We start from the raw sequence: 24,628 nt of genomic DNA on the forward strand, positions 1-24,628 counted from the left end.
GAGACGCGGCCTTGGAATGTAAACTCAAGGAATATCGCGATACCAACAAAATAAATAATGCGTTTGAAAGTATTGCAGATATAATGAATATTATAATTATCACATATCAAGTGAAGAGAAGTCGTATTCAATTTAAACGTTCGCATATGGTTCGCAGTACTACTCGTAACTCGGATCCGAGCTTCTCGGATCTGAGTACTCGTAAATGTAAAGCCTGCTTAACAGTTGGTAGAATTGAATATGTAGAATCGATTAATTTTTTGCGCGTCATACTAAAATAGAATTCGATTGTAGACGTCAAATGTCAACCTGACAGCCAATTCTTATCTAGTAGAATTTTGATAAAAGCCTGACATCTGTGACACATTTGTTTGTTTTTGTTAAGTTATGTGGTTATTTTTAAAAGACAGCTTAATTCTTTAGAAAAATACTGATCGTGCAAAATTTTAATATTGAACTGGCTACAATATTTTAAAATATATTAGTCTGCAGGTACCCTACAGCTGATTTGAATATTATCATATTGTTATTGATAAATAGTGATTGTTGATTAACTATCACTATCATAGGCAGAAACTATTTGTATTGTAACTGGTTTTATGGGGGGAAACACCACGTCCAGGTAAATATGTTTTTGTTTTTGTCCCTTATTTTATCTTTTCTTAATGGACATAATTTATAAAAAAATATAAAAAACGTAAATTGGCAAGGACAAGGATTTTTTTAATAGTACACTTTACTATAAAAAAGTGCAGTTCATACTTTTACAATCGATTGATTACATATTTCCTGCGTTTATAATTATTTCTGTTACATTTAATGAATGATGTAGGTATGATGATTCACCATTTTTTGTACCTAAATGAATTATTTATATAGGTAATCTATTTGTTATTTACTTTGTATTCATGGCGTATTATTAATGTAATACAAGATTTTAACAAAATCTTTGTCTGATGTTCATGTGAATAGTAGGTTTCCAAAAAGGCTAAAATCATCTGTCTACTATAATCTACTTAATTTAATTTATTCTTAATAATATGCCCCTGTGTTCATAAAATTTGCCTTGCATAAGCATATTATCATTTTTTATTAGTCATATATTTAGCATTTAACCCTGATACTATAGGTTTGTTCCAACACAACCAAGAACCGTCAAGTAACGATCACGTTACTTAACGATCACGTTACTAGATAATTAACATTCCATGGTACTGCACAGGATGGTGATCATTGCATGGACAGTTTCTCATAGTGTTGGAACAAACCTTATAAGTTGGAGCAATACCAGGAATCACCAAACACAATAATTACCAAGAAAAGGTATAAACACAACTGCATGTGCATTGTGTACTTCCCAGATGTCATATTCCTGAGTTTTGTTACATATTACACTCAGTGTATCATATTACCAAGAAAAATACCAGTTAATTTTGTTAATAAGTGAACATTTACACTGGGAAAGTGTAGTTTCTCAAAAGGTTAATAATAAGGCAAAATTTGTAATTGTAAAATTTTATTTTATAAGTTAAGTTAAAAAAATAAGTTATTTTCGCAATACTAAGGTGAGTATTTTATTGTAATGAAATTACTCTATTAGGCTACACCAAAGTCTTCATTAAAGGAAGAGATTCCAATATAAACGAAATAAGTTCTGTAATAAGTATAATATAGTTCTTCCATTATATCTTTGAACACAGTACCGGTGCTAGGGTATAAGGTTCCTACCTGCAAAACTTGCATAGACGCGCTTCAGTTTTTTAAATCTAGTTCTATATTAAAAAAATCGCCGAAATGGTCAGAAAAAGCTCATTTTGGCGGCCCCAAACAGGGGCGCCAGCCTGCAATGCATCCCTTGCAGCCCGTTATCACCGGCCCTGTTTGCACATACATGAAATTATTCACTAATTAGTTTTTATACTAGATCTCTTTGTTACTCACAGAAACTAGTATCGCAAAATTAAACCTCTTCTCCATATTGTAGCTTAAATAAAAAAAAATATTTTAATAATAAATGATGGTTCTGCTTGTTTTCGATTCAGAGGGTTGCACACCCGCTAGACAGGCTGTTTCTACCATTTCAGGCGTCCTCAGTAGCTTTTGTTGGCGTGCACACCTCTGAATCTGAAAAATAATTCAAATTTACCATTAGACGCGATACAGCGACATCTCATAACAAATTGAAGAGTCTCAGATGCAGAATCCACCAATTTAATAAAATTAAAATGGTAAATAGTGATTTAAACCTGAGACTTTTCGTGTTGAAAGTTCTTACTGGTACATCCTTAATCTGCGACTTTTTCACTTAATAAGACAGCAGACGACGAATATAGAAAACGAAAGGGAAACGATCACATTCCTCCTTCATTCGTCTAGGAAAAGGACAGCAGAGGAACTTTCAGTACTCAAACCGAGTAAAGGAAATAAAATAATAAATGATGGTTTTGCTTGTTTTCGATTCAGAGGGTTGCACACCCGCTAGACAGGCTGTTTCTACCATTTCAGGCGTCCTCAGTAGCTTTTGTTGGCGTGCACACCTCTGAATCAAAAAATAGCTCCACCATCATTTTAAAGGGAATCTGAAACTGAATTTTAAAGGGAATCTGAAAATTTGAATTATTTTTCAGATTCCCTTTAAAATGATGGTGGAGCTATTCTTCGATTCAGAGGTGTGCACGCCAACAAAAGCTACTGAGGACGCCTGAAATGGTAGAAACAGCCTGTCTAGCGGGTGTGCAACCCTCTGAATCGAAAACAAGCAAAACCATCATTTAGTATTTTATTTCCTTTACTCGGTTTGAGAACTGAAAGTTCCTCTGCTGTCCTTTTCCTAGACGAATGAAGGCAGAATGTGATCGTTTCCCTTTCGTTTTCTATATTCGTCGTCTGCTGTCTTATTAAGTGAAAAAGTCGCAGGTTAAGGATGTACCAGAAGAACTTTCAACGCGAAAAGTCTCAGGTTTAAATCACTATTTACCATTTTAATTTTATTAAATTGGTGGATTCTGCATCTGAGACTCTTCAATTTGTTTTCAATTTGAAAAAAATATTTATATGCAGTTTATTAAGAAGGTAAAACTGCATCAATTAAAAAATTAAAACAAAGGTTCATATATCTTTTATTATTTGCGGATATACATGCATACAATTTTTACAAAGGATAATATCAACCTGTACAAACCAAAAGTTATATTAAAAAAAAAACAAACCAAAATTAGAATTAGGTACCTAAACTAAATTAGGAACTTAACTTATTAGGTAACCATTTGATTTCTGAACCACTTGATCTCTGAAACACTTGATCTCTGAAATTTTGTAGATACTCCAAATAATTCTAATCTATTACTGTGCAATTGGTAGTTCTTAGTTGGCAGTGACATTCTTTATACATGAAAACTTTGATTTTTTATACTTTTCTTTTGTATGTGAAATCACAACACATTTTCTGGAGGCAGTATTTATCCTTTCAGTTTAAATGATTGTTGATTAATCTTACACTGGTTTGTAGAGAGTGGTAAAAATGGTGGCAGATGTATTGGTCAGTCAGCCATATTATGTTGACCAAAAACTCAAAAAGTTGTCTGAAACTTGTCCAAATTATAAGCTTTTATGTTTTTGAATGATCTGCAAGAGATAGGTTCGATCAGTTCAGTAGTTTTTGCAAAATCGAAATTGTGTATCTGGATTTTCTAAAAAGTTCATTTTCAAATGGGTACTCAGTGGCTTAGTAATGACTAAAACATCCATGGGTACTCAGTGGCTTAGTAATGACTAAAACATCCATTTTTCTTTTCTTCATAAAGGCTCCAAGTATCTTACAGCCATACAGCCCTTAGACAGCATTAACCACTAAACTATCTCCTAGTACTACTTGAGAAAAAAAAACACATACCTAGTGAATTTTTTAATTAGTTGTTTACTGTTTTTCAAGTAGTGTAAGATGCGATAAAGTGGCAAATTATCAACAGGCTGTTATAGTTTAAAAAAATTCAGATTTTTTTAAATGTCCTATCAATATCAATATTTTTATTACAAAAAAATAATATAATTAAAATTTAAAATAAAAATAAAACAAACATATTAATTTGTGGATTAAAGTGGTTGGAAACAGATAACAAAAGTAAAACTAACTACCAAAATAAGAATTGTTTGTATGTAAAACGTTTTTACATACAAAAAGTTATAGTACTCTAGGCTAGGGGATAACAATGTTGATAATAGATAAATAATTAAACAAATACACCATGTTAAACTACTGGTTGATAATTTTCATTGTTTACAAATTCCATGTAATTTCTCCTATTAATATCTAATCTCCTTTACTGAGTAATTTGTGAAATGACACTTTAATCACTTGCATATAAAATTAGCTCTAGAAAGCGTATAGATAATACGATTGTAAGAACAATAATTTAAGTATTGTTTAATGATAAACTCTAAAATTTGGGAATTTATATTAAAAACTATATTAACTTTTTTTTTCAAATTTCAAAATTTTATATAAATATATAGCTTTTTTACAGGTCTTTTAGGACTAGAGTTTTTTTGTTATTTTCCATAGCTTTCTGTTATTTGTCAACTTCTTCCAGTCTGTTATTCTTTTTTCTTTTAGGTCTTCTGCTACCGCCTCTCTCCATCGCTTTCGTGATCTTCCTCTCTTTCTTTTATAACCTGGTAGCCTCCATGCTCTTTTCTTGACCACTCTGTCATCGTTCATTCTATATGGCCCAGTCACTGCAACCTTCTTGATTTTATTAAGCTATCTATTTGTGGTTCTTTGTAAATATTATGGCAGGGGAGCCCAAGCGGGGATTTTTGCAGTTACTCGAGCGCGTCAGATTATCATATGGGGAGAAACTTGGTACCCTGCGATATACATCTACCATATATTGGCTCTTAACACAGGGGAGTTCGTTAAGGGGGGCCCGAAAAAAAATCTATGCTTAAAAATACTCGAAATTGTCAGAATAGATAAGGTAAGTTAAGTATGTACATGCAAAAGAGTGTATATTTCAAAAATCTGACGATTTGAGCGGGGCGTAAGGAAATGGGTGAGTCAAAAAGTTTCACAAAAAAAAAGCGAATATTTCGCGAAATGAACGTCAGATCGAAAAACTAAAAAATATGTCTTCAATATTTTTCAAAAATCTATCAAATGGTACTAAACATGACTCCCCACGGAGAAGGGTGGGAGGTAAATTTAACATTTTAATTACAAACCCCGCGATATTTCCCAAAATGAACATCAGATTAAAAAACTGCAAAATATTTGAAAAATCTATCGAATGGTACCAAACACGACCCCCCAAGGAGGTGGGGTGATTTGGATTCTTTATGTCAAAATAAGCAACTTTTGCAGATTTGGATTCTTTATGTCAAAATAAGCAACTTTTATTCGAGACATTTTCGAATTATGGATAAATGGCGGTATAATCGGAATAAACGATTGTTGGAAATGGAAAATTAAATTAAAAAATTGAAAGTCCCCACTTAAATGGAAAATTTTACTTAACTTTTTTTGGTTTTAGGACCTAATAATTACAACCCAATAGGTCCCCATAACGCTCGAGTGACTGCAAATTTAGCATACTTTGCTCCCCTACTATTATAAACTTTCTCATTTGTCTTTCTTATATACCTTTGCTCTGTTCTCTTCCCTCCTAATATTCTTCTGAGTACATATTTTCCTTTTCCCTTACTGTTTCTTTTGTTGTTTGGTTGAGTTTCAATGTCTCACATCCGTATGTTGCTGTTGGTCTTGTCAATCCTGAATTTCGTATTCCATGACAGCTGTTTTGATCTTATAGGGGAGTGCAATTAGAACGAAAAGATACAATGTTTCGGAAAAAATCAAACAAGGTTATATTTTTCTAAAACTTTTTTTGTTAGTTTATAAATATGTTAAAGTAAAAAGTTCTACTCACAAATTTCGCCGCTAATTGTTTATTAATTGTTTAAACAATAACAATTGTTTTGTATAAATATTGTTAAGAATATGGGTGAATTCAACATTTTATTTTGATAAAAAATGTTTTTATTTTAGTTTTGATTATGCTGAACCCGAATCTGACATTACAATTTGCAAATTCAAAATGGCGGATTATTTCCTAAAAATCCTTAAAAAGTAGTTGTAAAATCCGAATTTTTTTTATAAAACGTGTTTGTTTACATATATGTGGATATTTTTGAGAGGTTGCTGAACCTGAATCAAATTTTGATAATTTAAATTATAAAGTGGCAGATCCAAAATGGCGGATAACTTAAGAAATAGTTGTAAAATCATAATTTCTTTACAAAATGTATTTATTTCTACATATATTTATTTTTGAGAGCTTTGATAAACCTAACTTAAATGTCAACATTATAAACTATAAAATGGCGGATCCAAAATGCGGATTTTCTAAAAAGAACATAAAAAAGAACATTTTTCTAAAACATTTATTGTCTTTATTTTTAACAAGTTGTTGAATCTGAATTAAAGATTAAAAATTTAAATTTCAAAATGGCGGATCCAAAATGGCGGATATTTAAATGAAAAACAAGTAGAATCCAATCAAACAAATATGGAATTTCATTCTTTAAAAAAAAAGATAAACAAATCATTTTCACAATAATAATAAAAATTAAAATGTATTAGAAAGAATATTTAAAAAAAAACAAATTTTCGATTAGAAGGATATAATTACTTATTGGAATATAGTTTTTAATTCCAAACAAGTTTTCTTCATAAACATTTTCGATATTGTGAAATATAAAGGTACTTTACTCCTGAGTGAAATTCATATTTTTTGACACACCTCGTACAAAATTTAAAAAATTTGATATTTGATGGTTGCATCTTATGTTATATACGATGGAGGGTATTTTATAAAGAGTAACTTTTTTTCGTTAATCTGATATTAAAAAAGTTATCAATAGGTTCCAAGTTACGCAGACATACTGTATAAGAGGTAAAAAATTTTTTTGTTGAACATTTATTATTGTTGAAGCTTATTATTAAATGTATTTTAGGTAAGTTTTACAGAAAAAAGTTTTGATCACTCTGTATTTACATTTTTCAGCTGGTAATTTTCGGTTTTTATATTACTTTTTTGTTATCTTTCTTAGTTTTCTCAAAAAGAAATTGTTTATTTCATTTTTAAACTAAAATAATTCAGTGTTTTTTAAAGATTACATACCAAGCTTTAAAAAAATAGCAAAAAAATTGTAATATATTTATTCAAACTTGAGTAATGCTGTCTTAAATTGGTGGGACCCGAATCTGACATTACAATTTGCAAATTCAAAATGGCGGATTCAAAATGGCGGATTATTTCCTAAAAATCCTTAAAAAGTAGTTGTAAAATCCGAATTTTTTTTATAAAACGTGTTTGTTTACATATATGTGGATATTTTTGAGAGGTTGCTGAACCTGAATCAAATTTTGATAATTTAAATTATAAAGTGGCAGATCCAAAATGGCGGATAACTTAAGAAATAGTTGTAAAATCATAATTTCTTTACAAAATGTATTTATTTCTACATATATTTATTTTTGAGAGCTTTGATAAACCTAACTTAAATGTCAACATTATAAACTACAAAATGGCGGATCCAAAATGCGGATTTTCTAAAAAGAACATAAAAAAGAACATTTTTCTAAAACATTTATTGTCTTTATTTTTAACAGGTTGTTGAATCTGAATTAAAGATTAAAAATTTAAATTTCAAAATGGCGGATCCAAAATGGCGGATATTTAAATAAAAAACAAGTAGAATCCAATCAAACAAATATGGAATTTCATTCTTAAAAAAAAAAGATAAACAAATCATTTTCACAATAATAATAAAAATTAAAATGTATTAGAAAGAATATTTAAAAAAAAAACAAATTTTCGATTAGAAGGATATAATTACTTATTGGAATATAGTTTTTAATTCCAAACAAGTTTTCTTCATAAAAATTTTCGATATTGTGAAATATAAAGGTACTTTACTCCTGAGTGAAATTCATATTTTTTGACACACCTCGTACAAAATTTAAAAAATTTGATATTTGATGGTTGCATCTTATGTTATATACGATGGAGGGTATTTTATAAAGAGTAACTTTTTTTCGTTAATCTGATATTAAAAAAGTTATCAATAGGTTCCAAGTTACGCAGACATACTGTATAAGAGGTAAAAAAAATTTTTTGTTGAACATTTATTATTGTTGAAGCTTATTATTAAATGTATTTTAGGTAAGTTTTACAGAAAAAAGTTTTGATCACTCTGTATTTACATTTTTCAGCTGGTAATTTTCGGTTTTTATATTACTTTTTTGTTATCTTTCTTAGTTTTCTCAAAAAGAAATTGTTTATTTCATTTTTAAACTAAAATAATTCAGTGTTTTTTAAAGATTACATACCAAGCTTTAAAAAAATAGCAAAAAAATTGTAATATATTTATTCAAACTTGAGTAATGCTGTCTTAAATTGGTGGGAATTCTGTAAAACTACGAAGTTTTCAAAAATTACATTTTTTGAGACATCGTATTATTTGAATTAAATTTTTGAGATTTTTTTTGAACGAAACATCGTTTAGTAAGATGATTGTGAGGTAAGTTGTGCAAGTTTGAGAGTTTTATAAGTAAAATTGTAGTAGTTACACATTTTTAAATCATTTTTAAACAAAAGTCATGTAAGGCTCACTTTCCGCCCACACCGTACTTATGTCCATACATTTTATTTCTTTTTATTACAACCATAAGATAGCTTATTTCATCTTCTTTCATGTCCAATTTGTAAAATTTCTTTTGATGTATTAGTTAAAGAATTACATTTAAAAAACTCAACCGTGCACTTCTTCCAACGCTAGTTTACAGTGCGCCAATGTGTGTGAGAAGGGTGACTTTAGCGTTATAAATAAAAAATTACAGAAACTAGAGATTTAATTTTAGAAAAATCTTTATAGAAGGTTTTTTTTGTAAAATTTTCTGAATTTTTCAATGGTCAAGTCATTTTTTTTCTAAAAATTATATTTTCGGAGTTATTTAAAAAAACATCTAACTTCGCTGTTCATTTGTTTAATAAAAAATGAAGCACCCACTTCTCGAGTAGAACTTTTTGATATGTTGTTTATTAAACATTTCTTAATGAAATTACAAAAAGTTTTATCTTGTTTGATTTTTTCCGAAGTGAAAATCTAAATGCACTCCCCTATTATTAAATAATTCATGGCTCCCGCCGATCGATTGGCTTTACTTAATCTGGCATCAATTTCTTTCATTTCTTCACACTTGTTTGTTGTTTGTTATTCTTGCTCCTAGATATACAAATTCGTCTTCTTTCTTAAAACTCAAACTCTCCTAATTGTGTGCTTACATTAAACTTTGTCCCATCTCCCCTTTCTCTTCCTACTTTCATAACCTTTCTTTTCTTTTGGTTGATTTGTAGACTCAGCTTATACGCTTCATTTACTAATCTTTCTGTTATCTCTCTCAGTATCTTTTCACTCATCGCTACAATTGCCACGTCATCTGCACGTTAATCTACTTGTTTTATTAGTTGGATTATGGAAATTGGTTATACAGGGTGTCCCGAAAAGATTGGTCATAAATTATACCACACATTCTGCGGTCAAAAATAGTTCGATTTAACCTAACTTACCTTAGTACAAATGTGCTCATAAAAAAAGTTACAGCCCTTTGAAGTTACAAAATGAAAATCGATTTTTTTCAATATATCGAAAACTATTAGAGATTTTTTATTGAAAATTGACATGTATCATTCTTATGGCAGTAACATCTTAAAACAAAATTATAGTGAAGTTTGTCCACCCCATAAAAATTTTATATTTTAATAAAAATTTTATGGGGGTTTTGTTCCCTTAAACCCCCCCATACTTTTGTATACGTTCCAATTAATTCATTATTGTGGTATCATTAGTTAAACACAACGTTTTTAACACTTTTTTGACTCTTAGTATTTTTTCAATAAGCCAGTTTTTATCGAGATGCGTCTTCTTTTTTAATATATTTACATAAAAATTTTATGGGGGTTTTGTTCCTTTAAACCCCCCAAATGTTTGTGTACGTTCCAATTACACTATTATTGTGGTACCATTAGTTAAACACAGTGTTTTTAAAACTTTTTTGCCTCTTAGTCTTTTTTTGACAAATCACCTTTTATCAAGATATGGCTTCTTTTTCAAAATATACCTAAAAATGTAAATTATAAATACATTTTCAGGTTATTAACAGGTCTCTATAATCGTACTTAACCATATACAAATATGTGGTGGATTCGAAAAATATTCAAAATAGGTCGATAAACACTGGCTTATCAAAAAAGTACTAAGGGGCAAAAAAGTTTTAAAAACATTTTGTTTAACTAATGGTGTCACAATAATAATTTAATTGGAACGTACACAAAAGTTTGGGGGGGTTTAAAGGAACAAAACCCCCTTAAAATTTTTATGGGGTGCACAAATTTCACTTTAATTTTTTTTTAAGATGTTGCTGCCATAATTATGCCACATGTCCATTTTCAATGAAAAATCTCAAAGGGTTTTCGATATATGAAAAAAACATCGATTTTCATTTTGTAACTTCAAAGGGCTGTAACTTTTTTTGTGTGCACTATTGTATATAGGTAAGTGAGGTTCAATCAACATATTTTTGACCACAGAATCTGTGGTATAATTTATGACCATTCTTTTCGGGACACCCTGTATATTATCATTAAAATATAGACGTATTATCTATCAACCCATTATGGCATATATCAGATTTTTATTAACATTCTAAGAGCTCTAAACTTTGTTGCAAACACACGCTAAACACAGTTGCTCGAAATGACTGTAGTTTACCTCCGAGGTCCAGATATGTACAGTACATCTAAATTACGTACAGTTGTATCGAGTATTGTTTATTTCTTGGTAAAAAACTCAGTCAAAGTGAAAAAAAGAATGTGTGTGTACTTTGTACGCACGTAAGAAGTTATACTTCTATTATATGATTATATGATTATAAACGAAATTAATATACTTTTTATTTATATTTTATTTAAATATTAAATTAATTTATACTTACTACTTCTCAAACATTTTTATTAAAACAGTGCCAAAAATTAAAATAATAAAAAAATAAAACACACACAAACACATTAAAAATGCCACAAATGATTTCTGAACATTAATTGTCGGAAAAATTTTTAACTAAATACGTATTTTCTGAAAATAAAATTATATAATAAATATACTTACAATCATAAAATGTATAAAAAAAATAAAAAAATAAAAGTTTCTATTGGGATTCGAACCAACTTACCACGCGGCTGGTATTTGCGTTGTATTGGGATTCACTCGCATTAAAACTTCGCCACAGAGACAGCTTGTCATTATGTGCGAAGATCGTCTAACTAAACAGATTAACCTTTTGACATTTTTAACTTATGTAAATCAAATTATTTTGATTTTGAATTGAAATGATTTAGAATTGAAAAAATACAACAAAACATAGAGTAAGAAAACAATATATTAGGTGAATATTGATAGAAATTTTGATGGTAATCAAATTATGTAAATAAAAGTATTACATACTACTTATGTATTTTGGTAGGTTCAAGGTAGGTATCGGAGCCCGTATAACGACTAATAAATTTCGCAATCACTTGCGTCGTGCAAAGTGGCTATGTTCAAATATCATAACAAAATTTGATCAACTATTTATAAAACACTTACCAGTGAAAGATTCTTTAGCTTTGAATAAGCGAGATCTGCGGCACTCATACTATTTAGTCACAGTTTGATGAGCTTTCACGTTGGCATGCAACAATCATCTCTTCTATGTAAATAAGTCCAAAAATATAATATGAAAACTATTTAAAAAGGCAGTATAACCATTAACTAACTTTTTGTTTGTTGTTTCTCTTCCTACAAATTTTAAAACGCAACAAGCATACATTATAACCAAACCACAGTCCCACAGCTGTGCCACAGCTGCCATATTGGATAATTTTTGTCATGTCATTTGAACATCCAATCAGAACAAAGTTATAATGCGCATGCGCCCGGTCGCTCGGTTTTCCCATATAAAATTTCACCGTCATTACGCCCGTAAAGAAGTATAACTTCAAAAATATTAGTTTTGTCTGATGAAAATCGGTCCGGGTTAGCCGGACTTCCGGGTTATCGGAGGCCGACTTATCGGGGTTCCACTGTATGTATGAATGAGTTAAAAACAGTTATGAGAATTAAAATTTTTATTTACATCTAATAAAAAAAGTTTATTTTGTATGATACTGTATAAAACAATTTTTACATAATGTTACAGTGCATTTTCCACAATACGTTAGTGGTCTGGCTTTACAATTTTCTCCTTGACATCGTCTCTGCTTTTCACGTTTCTCCATGGAGTGTCCTTTCCCATTGAATCTTACGTCCATAAAAGCTTTAGGTGTTGATGTATTGGGTCTTGGTGCTATACTTCTTGTACCGAGAGTCAATTTTAGGTAAGGAACAGCTACAGATCGACGAAAATCTAATAAAGTAATTTTGGATTTGTTGACTCGTTTGTGGAGAATCCATAAATTTACTAATGCCATATCAATGAGTCGTGTGAATATTGGCCAATACCACTTTAGAGCTCTGATTTTAGTGGCATATTTTCCAACAAACCAGTCGTGTTGATTCACGCCTCCCATGTAGCTATTATAATGTTTGAACACTTGTGGTTGAGAAATTATACGTTTTTCTTTGAGCATGCGATCCCATCTACCAACTTTTGTGAGAGGTTCTATATTATCAAAATTAGATGCTATAGTATCACACTTATTATCGTTCCATTTTACAAAAAGTATTTCCTCACTTACATCAAATCGAAAATCATATGATCCATGAGCTTCTTTACAAAGAGTTTCTGTATCTTGTATAGGACACTTCGCTAATCTATTTTCACGCAAGGTTCCTGTTGCTCGGTATCCACATTTTTGTAAATGAATTAATAAATCTGCTGGTAAATAAATCATTAAAAAATACCCAGTGGCTTGCAGGTTCAGCGATGCAGTCTAACAAATCAAGTACTACTCTTGATGCTAACGTCAAATCTTGGCGATCAGTTTCAGCTATTATTTTGCCAGTATAAAAGTCAAAATTGTAACAGTATCCGCTACTTCCACAAAGAGCCCAAAATTTGTAGCCGAGTCGAATAGGCTTTCCACGTATAAATTGTTTCAATGAGTTTTGTCCAGATGGTAGGGGAGCAAAGTATGCTAAATGTGCAGTCACTCGAGCGCTTTGGAGACCTATTGGGTTGTGAAGAGTAGGTCCTAAAACCAAAAAAGTTAAGTAACATTTTTCATTTTAGTGTGCGCTTGCCATTTTTTAATTAAATTTTCCATTTCCAACAATCGTTTTTTCCGATTATAACGCCATCTATGCATAATTCGAAAAAATGTTTCGAATAAAAGTTACTTATTTTTTCCTAAACAATCCAAATCTGCAATAAAAAATGGGGGCTCCTATTTAAGATTTTAAAGTAACCCCCCACCTCACCTCCGTGGGGGGTCGTGTTTGGTGCCATTTGATAGATTTTTTAAAAACATTAAATAAGTGTATTTTACAGTTTTTTGATCTGATGTTCATTTCGGGAAATATTGCGGGATTCGTATTTAAAATATTAAATTTACCCCCACCCCTCTCCGTGGGAAGTCGTGTTTGGTATCATTCGATAGATTCTGACGCGCTCGAGTAACTGCAAAAATCCCAGCTTGGGCTCCCCTACCAAGAGTATTTCACGATCATCTCATCAATCGACAAGTGTTTTTCGAAAATTCCATATCTTTTAAATTCAGTGTTTATCGTATTGAGAAGAGGTCTTATTTTGAATGCTCTGTCGTCTTTATCTATACGTGCATTATCAGTGAAATGTATAAATTTCTTAAATTTCAAATACTGATTTCTTGGCATACATTTTTTTATAATATCTACACCAAGATCTTCTTCCTCGCTCCAATAATAACGCTCACAGGTCACTTGATGATATCCAGATAATAAAAGAATACCAATGAATGCTTTGAGGTCATCCAAAGAAAATGTAAAACTAGGAGTATCGTTACTACTTGCATATTTAATTGTTTCTTTCACAATGTGTTCCAACAAATCATTTGTAAAAAAATCTTCAAAAATTTCAACAGTAGTTTTTCCTGTAAATGTTTCTACCAAATTTTCGTGATTCACATTATATATTGATCCTTCAGGTGGAAGTTTTGTGTACACTGGTAAAATTTTTTTCCATTTGAATTCCTCTTCTGTTAGACGTCTTTTTTTTCGACTTACCTTTTTGAATATTTGATAGCCCAGATTTATTATCAGAAGACTCGATTTCTGTTGATTCTATATCTTTTAATGATTTGCGTTTTATTACCAATTTTTCGGGTATATCATAAACTTCGGTTGTTCCTAGTAAATCATCATCGGCTTCATCTTCATCTGTTGAAGAATCATGTTCCGGTGGTACCACTATAACATCAATCTGTTCAGCATCCATAAAATTAAGATCATTTATTATATCTTCTGCTTCTTGGATAGATAATGCTTTTCGAGACATCTGCAAAAAGCATAAATATTATGTAGACCAGTGGTTCCCAACCTTTTATGTCTGGCGACCCACCTTCTGATGTTTTTTCATATTTGCGACCCATTCCTCACTCGTTATGATTAGTGTGACCAACTAGCCCGAAAAATCCGGGACATGGCGCGAATTACGAAGTCGTGTCCCGGCGTCCCGGACAAGGCTTCCGGGCCATCCGAATTTTCAAAGTTTTGCTAAAATTATATTTTGAAATTCTGGATACGTTATTCTTCTAAGAATTCACATCAGATTGAATTCGTGGGACGAAAAAAAGTCGACAATTTCTAGAGTGTAATACTAACACCACGTCCAAAACCCATGCATTTTATATCTTGGTATTATAGATTATAGTTCTACGGACTATAGGATATCCTATAGAACTCCTATAGTTCTATAGGACTGATCGGGTCACAAATGAGGAGGTCCTTAGAAGAATGGGGAAGAACCGAGAAGTACTAACCACCATCAGATCTCGAAAGTTGGAATACTTTGGACACATTATGCGAAATGAATCCAGATATGCTCTCCTACAAGCCATTCTGCAAGGAAATATAGTTGGAAAGCGAGATCCATGAAGAAGAAGAACATCCTGGTGAAAGAACCTCAGAACCTGGTTCAACACAACATCTGTGCAGCTTATTCGCGTTGCTGCAGATAAAGTGAAGATTGCCATGATGATCGCCACCATTCGTCACGGATAGGCACGTCAAGAAGAAGAAGATAGTTCTATAAATACTAAAATGGTGGATTTTTTTCGTTTCTGTATTTTAATTATCGTTTTCTTAAAAAATGGCCCGATTTTTATTGAAAAGTCCCGGATTTCAGGTATTTTTTTCAGCCTTGTCCCGGATTCGAGTGACTTGGAGTTGGTCACACTAGTTATGATAGAAAAAATAAGGAGCACAGTCACTGTATGCTATTCAGCTACTGCAAGAGCCACGCCGCGACCCACCTTAAAGCTGCCCGCAACCCACTAGTGGGTCGCAACCCACTAGTGGGTCGCGACCCACCGGTTGGGAAACGCTGATGTAGACTAATGGCAAAAATACTACAACTATTAAAACTAATCCAAAAATTTAAGAACAAAACAGATGGAAATCAAGCATATTTCTCTTCAAAAAGGGAGACAAATCGTATCCGGAGAATTACTAAGGAATTAATTTATTAAACACGACACTAAAATTAACAACCAAAGTGATAGAAAATAAACTGGATGGATTTAATAACACTAGCAGAAGAACAACAAGGTTTTAGGTCGGGAAGATCATGCACCGACGCTATATTTATCTTCTTCTTAAAGTGCCTATCCGTTCCGGATGTTGGCGATCATTATGGCTATCTTCACTTTGTTTACCGCAGCGCGGAACAGTTCAGTGGCAGTCGTGTTATACCACTTTCGTAAATTTTGAAGCCAGGAAATGCGTTTTCTTCCCAGTCCTCTTTTACCATTTATCTTCCATTGGAGAATCAGTTGGAGAAGGCCGTAACGTTCTTGATTTCTCATTAGGTACATGTCCTAGATCAGCGGTTCTCAATCTGTGGTACATGTACCACTGGTGGTACATATCATTATTTGCGGTGGTACACAAAACACACAAAAACTTAAAATTGTAGTACATAGTAAGTCTTGATTATACAATCTAAAAATATAGAAATATAATAAAAGAAACTTTAGATGGTACATGACTCAAAAAGATTGAGAACCGCTGTCCTAGATATTCTAATTTTTTTGTTTTGATGATTATGAGAATTTCACACTCTTTCCCCATTCTACGCAAGACTTCCACATTAGCAATTCGGTCAACCCAGGATATACGTAAGATGCGCCTATAACACCACATTTCGAAAGCATCGAGCCGATTCATAGATGCAACAGTTAGTGTCCACGCTTCCATTCCGTAGAGCAGAACTGTGAATATGTAGTATTTCAACAGACGGTATTTTGTTTTTAATGATATGTCTCAACTGTTAAAAATGGGTCTCATTCTAACGTATGCTGCTTTCGCTTTTATTATTCGCTGTTTAATTTCTGTTGAGTGGTCCCATTGGCTATTTAAATTCGTGCCCAGATATGTATACATATTGCTCAACTATTTCGATATTCTGTTGGTTGATTTTAAGTTGAGCGTTTAGTATTGGTTTTTTACTAATTGTCATAAATTTGGTCTTCTTTATGATAAGAGCTAGTCCGTATCTGTTGCTGACTTCTGTTATACGATTTGTTAATATTACATATCTGTAAATCATTCAGATTATTCACCATTTATTAATACTCCTCTCGCACGACCGTCGAAAGCTTCCTTAAATACCCATTCAGAGTAAATATTGAATAGTAGTGGAGATAAAATACAGCCCTGTCGTACTCATCGTTCTTTTGCAATTTTATCAGTTAACTGGTCTTCTATTTTGATTTTGGCCGTTTGATTGTAATACATGTTTCTGATAATTCTCAGATCTTTGTTGAAGTTATACTTCTTTACGGGCGTAATGACGGTGAAATTTTATATGGGAAAACCTAGCGACCGGGCGCATGCGCATTATAACTTTGTTCTGATTGGATGTTCAAATGACATGACAAAAATTATCCAATATGGCAGCTGTGGCACAGCCGTGGGACTGTGGTTTGGTTATAATGTATGCTTGTTGCGTTTTAAAATTTGTAGGAAGAGAAACAACAAACAAAAAGTTAGTTAATGGTTATACTGCCTTTTTAAATAGTTTTCCTATTATATTTTTGGACTTATTTACATAGAAGAGATGATTGTTGCATGCCAATGTGAAAGCTCATCAAACTGTGACTAGTATGAGTGCCGCAGATCTCGCTTATTCAAAGCTAAAGAATATTTCACTGGTAAGTGTTTTATAAATAGTTGATCAAATTTTGTTATGATATTTGAACATAGCCACTTTGCACGACGCAAGTGATTGCGAAATTTATTAGTCGTTATACGGGCTCCGATACCTACCTTGAACCTACCAAAATACATAAGTAGTATGTAATACTTTTATTTAAATAATATTCACCTAATATATTGTTTTCTTACTCTATGTTTTGTTGTATTTTTTCAATTCTAAATCATTTCAATTCAAAATCAAAATAATTTGATTTACATAAGTTAAAAATGTCAAAAGGTTAATCTGTTTAGTTAGACGATCTTCGCACATAATGACAAGCTGTCTCTATGGTGAAGTTTTAATGCGAGTGAATCCGAATACAACGCAAATACCAGCCGCTTGGTAAGTTGGTTCGAATCCCAATAGAAACTTTTATTTTTTTATTTTTTTTATACATTTTATGATTGTAAGTATATTTATTAGGTATATAATTTTATTTTCAGAAAATACGTATTTAGTTAAAAAAATTTCCGACAATTAATGTTCAGAAATCATTTGTGGCATTTTTATTGTACTTGTGTGTGTTTTATTTTTTTATTATTTTAATTTTTGGCACTGTTTTAATACAAATGTTTGAGAAGTAGTAAGTATAAATTAATTTAATATTTAAATAAAATATAAATAAAAAGTATATTAATTTCGTTTATAATCATATAATCATATAATAGAAGTATAACTTCTTACGTGCGTACAAAGTACACACACATTCTTTGTTGTCAATTCCAATTTCTTGCATTAGAGTTAATAATTTGTCATGTTTTACTCTCTCAAATGCTTTCTGGTAATCTATAAAGCATCACAATTTACATCGCTGCATCTCTGAAATAGCACTTCTACAGCAAAAAGGGCCTCCCTTGTTCTCAGAGCATCATGAAATCCGAATTGTGTTCTTGTTAGTCGTTCCTCGCACTTTGTATATATTCTTTTGTGAATGACCTTCAGAAATGTTTTAAGTAAATGGCTCATAAGGCTTATAATTCCATAGTCTTCGTACTTTCTCGCTGTCTAACCTTCAGGCTCAGTGGAGATCTATCGTCTGTTATTGAAACACCAAAAGCACTTTCATAATTTATTGATATAGATTGACATTAGGGTATTAAAATAACCCCGGGAGAACGTAGCTGTACCGATATGTGGCTCGTACGCGAATTAAGTTGAGACTCTTTGATTCTACATGTTGAATGTATGAGGTGACTCGAAGGAAGTAATTTAAAGGCACATCTGGCCTTGTTGAATTGATTCTAATGAATGAATTTAAATGTATGTTCTCTCTTGCTGGCAACATGAATTGGGTCATAGCCCACACGACAAAAAGAACAAAGGTTTTTACTTAGTCAGCTAAATTAATGTCCATTGCCAAAATATTGTTTATGAATTGCAACAATTAAACAAATGAAATAGCCTGCACATGGTTAAATATAATAACAAATTTATTTCATGTGATCTACGGATGATAAAAATATACTGTTTAATATCGGATATGAATTATGAATATTTGATATTTAACACTCGCATTGGGTTTTTTGGAAGATTTATAAAAGTTCCATTTTTGGGGAATTATGCCTGTGTCATATATATTGTTAAATATATTAATTTGTCAACCACTTTATGCCGTCGTAGTCCATAAGTTTTAGGAATTCGGAATGAAAATGATCAGGCCCTACTGCTTTACCATCTTTGGTACTTATTTTGGAAATCATTAGAATACTACATACAGTCATATTTATGTTTCGTGGAACTTAAGAAAGTATTTGACAGTGACAAATTAAAGGAGTTAACCAATTAGTGTGCCCAAGAGACATACCTCTAGGAATAATCAAAACGATGGGAAATATCTACCAGAACAACACAATAAAAGTAAAATAGAAGAAGAATTAACTGACCCAATTGAAGCTGGCAATGGTATAAGACAGGGGGATTCCCTGAGTTCTCTATTGTTCAACCTGATCATGGACGAAATAATAAAAAACGTAAGAACTAAAAAGGGATGAGAAATGGGAGAAATTTACCACTACTGCAGCCACTAAACAACATAAGATTGCGAAGATTACGGCCCATAGATCTTCGCTGAAACTGAGGTGTAACCGCTGGGTGATGTACCTCATAACGCCATATTAGGGTACGATATTATAGTTTATGTAAGTTAGTGTGCTTGTTATCAAATTAACTTAAAGAATGTGTAATTCTGATTGTTAATAAATTATTGTATAAAAAAACCGAGGTCACGGTGTAAAGGATTTATATTAGCATCCAAAAATGTTAATCCATATCGATTTAATTTTTAAAAGTCTTAAGCAAATATTATTTACGTGCATTGTTTGGATTTCGTAAATGGTTTTGGTTTTGTAATCTAGGCCACGCATTTTGAAAACACCGAAGTCAGCAATTATACTGCTATTAGTAATTCACGGTCACATTCAAGTATGGTCAATCATAACAAACAATTGGGATTTATTTATAAATACGTAGAAAGTAAAGAGAGAGATTATTCATTATTCAGAAACCGACGTGGTTAGAGTATAGACATTATCCACCCCTTACACCAACTAGTTACTGTCGTACATGGTGACTTAAATAAATATATTCCGGTAATTAGTGTTTTCAATTTAATCAGCCCCATCATCGGGGGTTACAACCCCCGTACCACCATATGGCGATCCTGCCAGGATCGCCATATAAAGAAATAAGGGGTAGAGCTACCCTAATGATGGGCTTAGACACTATATTTCCCATTAAATACTTTATTAATATATAAGGTACATTTATTACTCGTTACTAGTACCCAGTTGACGATGGAATGAACGTCTTTTCTTCGAGGTGGCACTCTCTAAAGTAACCCCAACAATATACTGCCCTAAAATATCTCTGTGTATCAATACTTAGATATTGATTACCTATGTTTGTGATACTTTCGTATATGTACTTTACCCGTGCGTCATCATTTAAAGCATACGAAATAAGTCGATGATAAGTCGCAAATTGAAATTTACTAAACGCAACAGCAAGTCACTTACTGTCACTTGCTGTTGCGTTTAGTAAATTTCAATTTCCGACTTATCATCGACTTATTTCGTATGTTTTAAATGATGACGCACGGGTAAAGATTCCCGGACTCAACTGTATGTCAAGATTATTATGTTAATAATAATATGCAGAAATGCAATCTTGCACTAATACCTATACTATACTAATACCTATACTACATGTGTAAGTTTTGTTTACAAGACTACTTACAACATTCGGCATGCTTAATTGTTTACTAATATATTTAAATATATTACAGTGGATTAATTTTATGATATTTGAAATTATCTGAAATATTGTTAAAATATAGTACAACGGGATACCTCATTCGAAAGGTCTCCTAATCGCCTTATGACCAGTTGAGACGGATTTCCTCCCTTCAAAATTTCACTATTATAAGTATAACCGTTCAAATATACGAGGGGGGACTTTTGGCTAGCACTGATTCAGCTGATTGTATTATTAATACTTAATATGGATTTTTTTTTCAGTACCAATATGAGTTCTTCAAAAATGGATACTACAACAAATCAACATTGTACTGTAGAACAATTAAATGATTTATTTGGGAGTACATTAGACTTTCAGATTATAAAAAGTGTTGCTGAATCATGTCAATATGATCGTGAGTATTATTTATATATTATGTTTATTGTCGTGTACTGCTTACTATTTTATTATCCATTGTTATGAATTCAACTGGTTTATTGGCTGTTTTATCACCCATTGTCGTATCTTAATGATTAGGTATATGAATCGTCTATTATTTATTTTGCTAGTACATATTGTGCAAAATCCGAATGAAAACACACAAGTGTGTATATAAATCATATAAAAGTTGAAAATCTGCAGAACGAAATGATATAAGGTCTTTAGATCAAAAAAGAAGAGCAGAGAAATGCAGAAACACGTGTATGAATGAACACCAACTTGAAAAGAGTTGGCAGGCCATTGCAGACCAAGACAGAATATAATGTAATTGCTAGTTTGAGTAAGAACACACACACACACTGTTCTCAGTTCCCGGATAGGTAGATACAATTTAAACCCAACCACTGTTTGGTTTTGCGGTTATTAGCGCAACTACTTCAAAGTTCATTGAAGATGGACTGATAAGTCCGAAAACGTATTTTACCAAATTCAAATTCCTAGAATATAGAACCTTAAAAATTTACAAAATTATGGAATTATACAGAGAGAGTCTGTAATTTGGAATAAATTCAATATCTCAAATACTAATTGTTTTAAGTATTTTCTATGGGAGATAAGCCACAATTTTACTAAAAAATGAATTTATTAACGTTTCAAATATCAATGATATCAAATTCTGATTTTGATCGAATTACTTTTAGTTAACAAATAATTTATCAAAATTCATACCAAAAACAAAGAAATATACATTTAAATAAATTTAATATTCTTTTAGAACAAAATAGTTTACATGCTTTTGATAACCTAAATAGAAATAATGACATATTAGCTACAGTTGTCAATTTATCAAATAGAAATTTAAATGCAACTGAAAATTTAGTATTGTCAAAAGGTTTAAACTATGCTGTTACTCATCCATCTATTCCAAAATTAGACATAATTAGCTCAGTGGAAAAAATATCCCAGTGTTTACCAAATCATGAAAAAGGACAATATAGGGTACTATGTAAACTTGAATTGGAAAAATCTAATAAAATTGAACAGAACATCAGCAAAGAGGAAATGAAAGCTTTAAAAACTTTAAAAAATGATGACTTCATAACAATCCTACCAGCAGATAAAGGAAATGCAACTGTAATAATGGATAAAATACAATATGAGGACAAAATTACAGATCTAATTACAAATGGACCTTATGCCAAATTAACGAAGGATCCAACGAAGACACTGGAAAACAAAATCTATAGAACTTTATTCAAATTTAAAAATGATCTAACGTACTATCAAAGAAAATTAATGACACCTCATTACAGTAAGACACCACATTTTTATGGAGTACAGAAAATTCATAAAGCGAATATTCCACTTAGACCCATTTGTAGTACCATCAATTCCCCTTGTAGTGAGCTATCAAAATTTTTATTAAATATTATAAAACCATTTGCAAATAATAATGACACATTTATAAAAAATACACAACATTTTTTAAACAAATTAACAAATATTGAATTTAATCCAAATAATATTTTAGTAAGTTTTGACATAAACAGTTTATTTACAAATGTGCCATTAGATAAAACTTTAAACATAATTAAAACGAAGTTAGAAAATGATAATACATTGACAACTAGGACAAAACTAAATGTATCAGCTATAATGGAGTTATTGACATTATGTACTAATAATACCTATTTTCAACTAAATAATGAATTCTATAAACAAAATTTTGGTCTAGCAATGGGCTCTCCTTTATCTCCATTATTGGCTAATATATTTATGGAGGATTTCGAAACTAATATCATTTCTAAACAAAATTTAAAGCCCACAGTATGGTGGAGATATGTAGATGATGTGTTTTCAATATGGTCTCATAGATCAGAATTGTTGGATACATTCCTGAATATTATAAACGATCAAGAAGAGACAATAAAATTTACAATGGAAAAGGAATACAATAACACTTTGCCTTTCCTCGATGTTTTAGTCTGAAAGAAGGATACTGGATATGAGACTCAAGTGTATAGAAAACCAACACACACCAACAGATATCTCAATTACAAATCAAATCACAACATCAACGTTAAAAAGGGAATCATTAAATCCTTATATGATAGAGCCAAAATTACTTGTTCTAACGAAAATTCATTTTTAGAAGAAAAACAATTGTTAACATATGTTTTATTAAAAAATGATTATCCTTTATCGTTTATAAATAAGGAATTGACATGATTGGATCGAATGGAACAGAACAACTTAGAACGGGATCCTACAACATTCACAAGAAATAATACGAGGAAAATAACAATACCATATATATAAAAGGACTATCCGAGAAACTTAAAACAATAGGAAATAAATTCAACATTTCAACAACATTCAAAACAACAAACACATTGAGATCTATTCTATATAAAACTAAACCTAACAATGAACAAGAAAGAACAAAGAATTGCATTTATAAAATACCTTGTGAATGCGAACAATTTTATTTAGGTGAAACATCAAGACCATTAAACGTTAGAATAAGTGAACATCAGTCTTATATTAAAAATAGAGAATTTGATAGATCTCAAATATGTCAACACGCATGGGATAATGAACATAGAGTTCAGTGGAGAGATTCAAGTATAGTCCTGAAAGAATCAGATAGTAAAAAGAGAAAAATCAAAGAAGCGGCTCTAATTATGCTAAATGAAACCAATTGTGTCGCAAATTCCTCGGTAGAATGCAGTAGGATGTGGTTACCCATACTGAAAGAGGAAGTCAATAGAAAGAAAATATCACGATTAGTAAGTCAATAATATATCGAGTTAGTACAAATTTTATATTTTACTATTACTTATTGTATATCTATGTATTATTAATATTATTTATAATTTAAACATATTAAAGTCAGAATTTGGTATTAGTTTTTTTAAAGATAAATTAAATGTATGACCAAATACTTACGATGTCGGGATAGTATCACGAGGTTTTTTCCTGGTTTTCCCTCTTGATTTACTATGGAATCTCTAACGCGAGAATTTTACTCTCATCGTTGCATTTGGTTGTCTTTTTAAAGACAGATCACATGCTATGATTTTTTTGCGACGGATATTCTTGAGTTGGGATTGATTTCATGTAATCGAATGAACTATCTTTTATAAAGTCGTCCCAGGAATGCAACTCATAAATATTGGCGATATCATTTTAAAGTCTTCTACTTTAAAATGTATAATATACGTCTGAATTACCAATATAAATGAGTCAGATTTAATAAATTATTAGAAGAATTTTTTTACTTAGCAACAACATTTTTGTTTATTTTAATAGTATTTTCTATTTTGACAACGAAACCCGATTTGGGCTTCGAAACGTTAATAAATTCATTTTTTAGTAAAATTGTGGCTTATCTCCCATAGAAAATACTTAATTATAAAAATGCCACAAGGAAATAGCTTCAGAACAACACTAATTGTTTTTTTG

General features: G+C 31.2%; 1 protein-coding gene across 1 annotated transcript in view; it reads left to right on the forward strand.

The window, feature by feature from the left end:
• The first annotated feature begins 325 nt into the window (after nucleotides 1–325).
• The window catches only part of LOC114348840 (NEDD4-binding protein 2), a 46,661-nt gene continuing 22,358 nt past the window's right edge, over nucleotides 326–24,628 (forward strand). The window contains exons 1-2 of the mRNA XM_028299320.2: nucleotides 326–622; nucleotides 21,004–21,137. Coding sequence (XP_028155121.1) covers nucleotides 600–622; nucleotides 21,004–21,137 — 157 coding nt within the window. The 5' untranslated portion in view covers nucleotides 326–599. The remainder of the gene's footprint in view (nucleotides 623–21,003; nucleotides 21,138–24,628) is intronic.

The sequence above is a fragment of the Diabrotica virgifera genome, chromosome 7 (assembly GCF_917563875.1).
Source record: "Diabrotica virgifera virgifera chromosome 7, PGI_DIABVI_V3a".
In the NCBI taxonomy this organism is placed as follows: Eukaryota; Metazoa; Arthropoda; class Insecta; order Coleoptera; family Chrysomelidae; genus Diabrotica; species Diabrotica virgifera.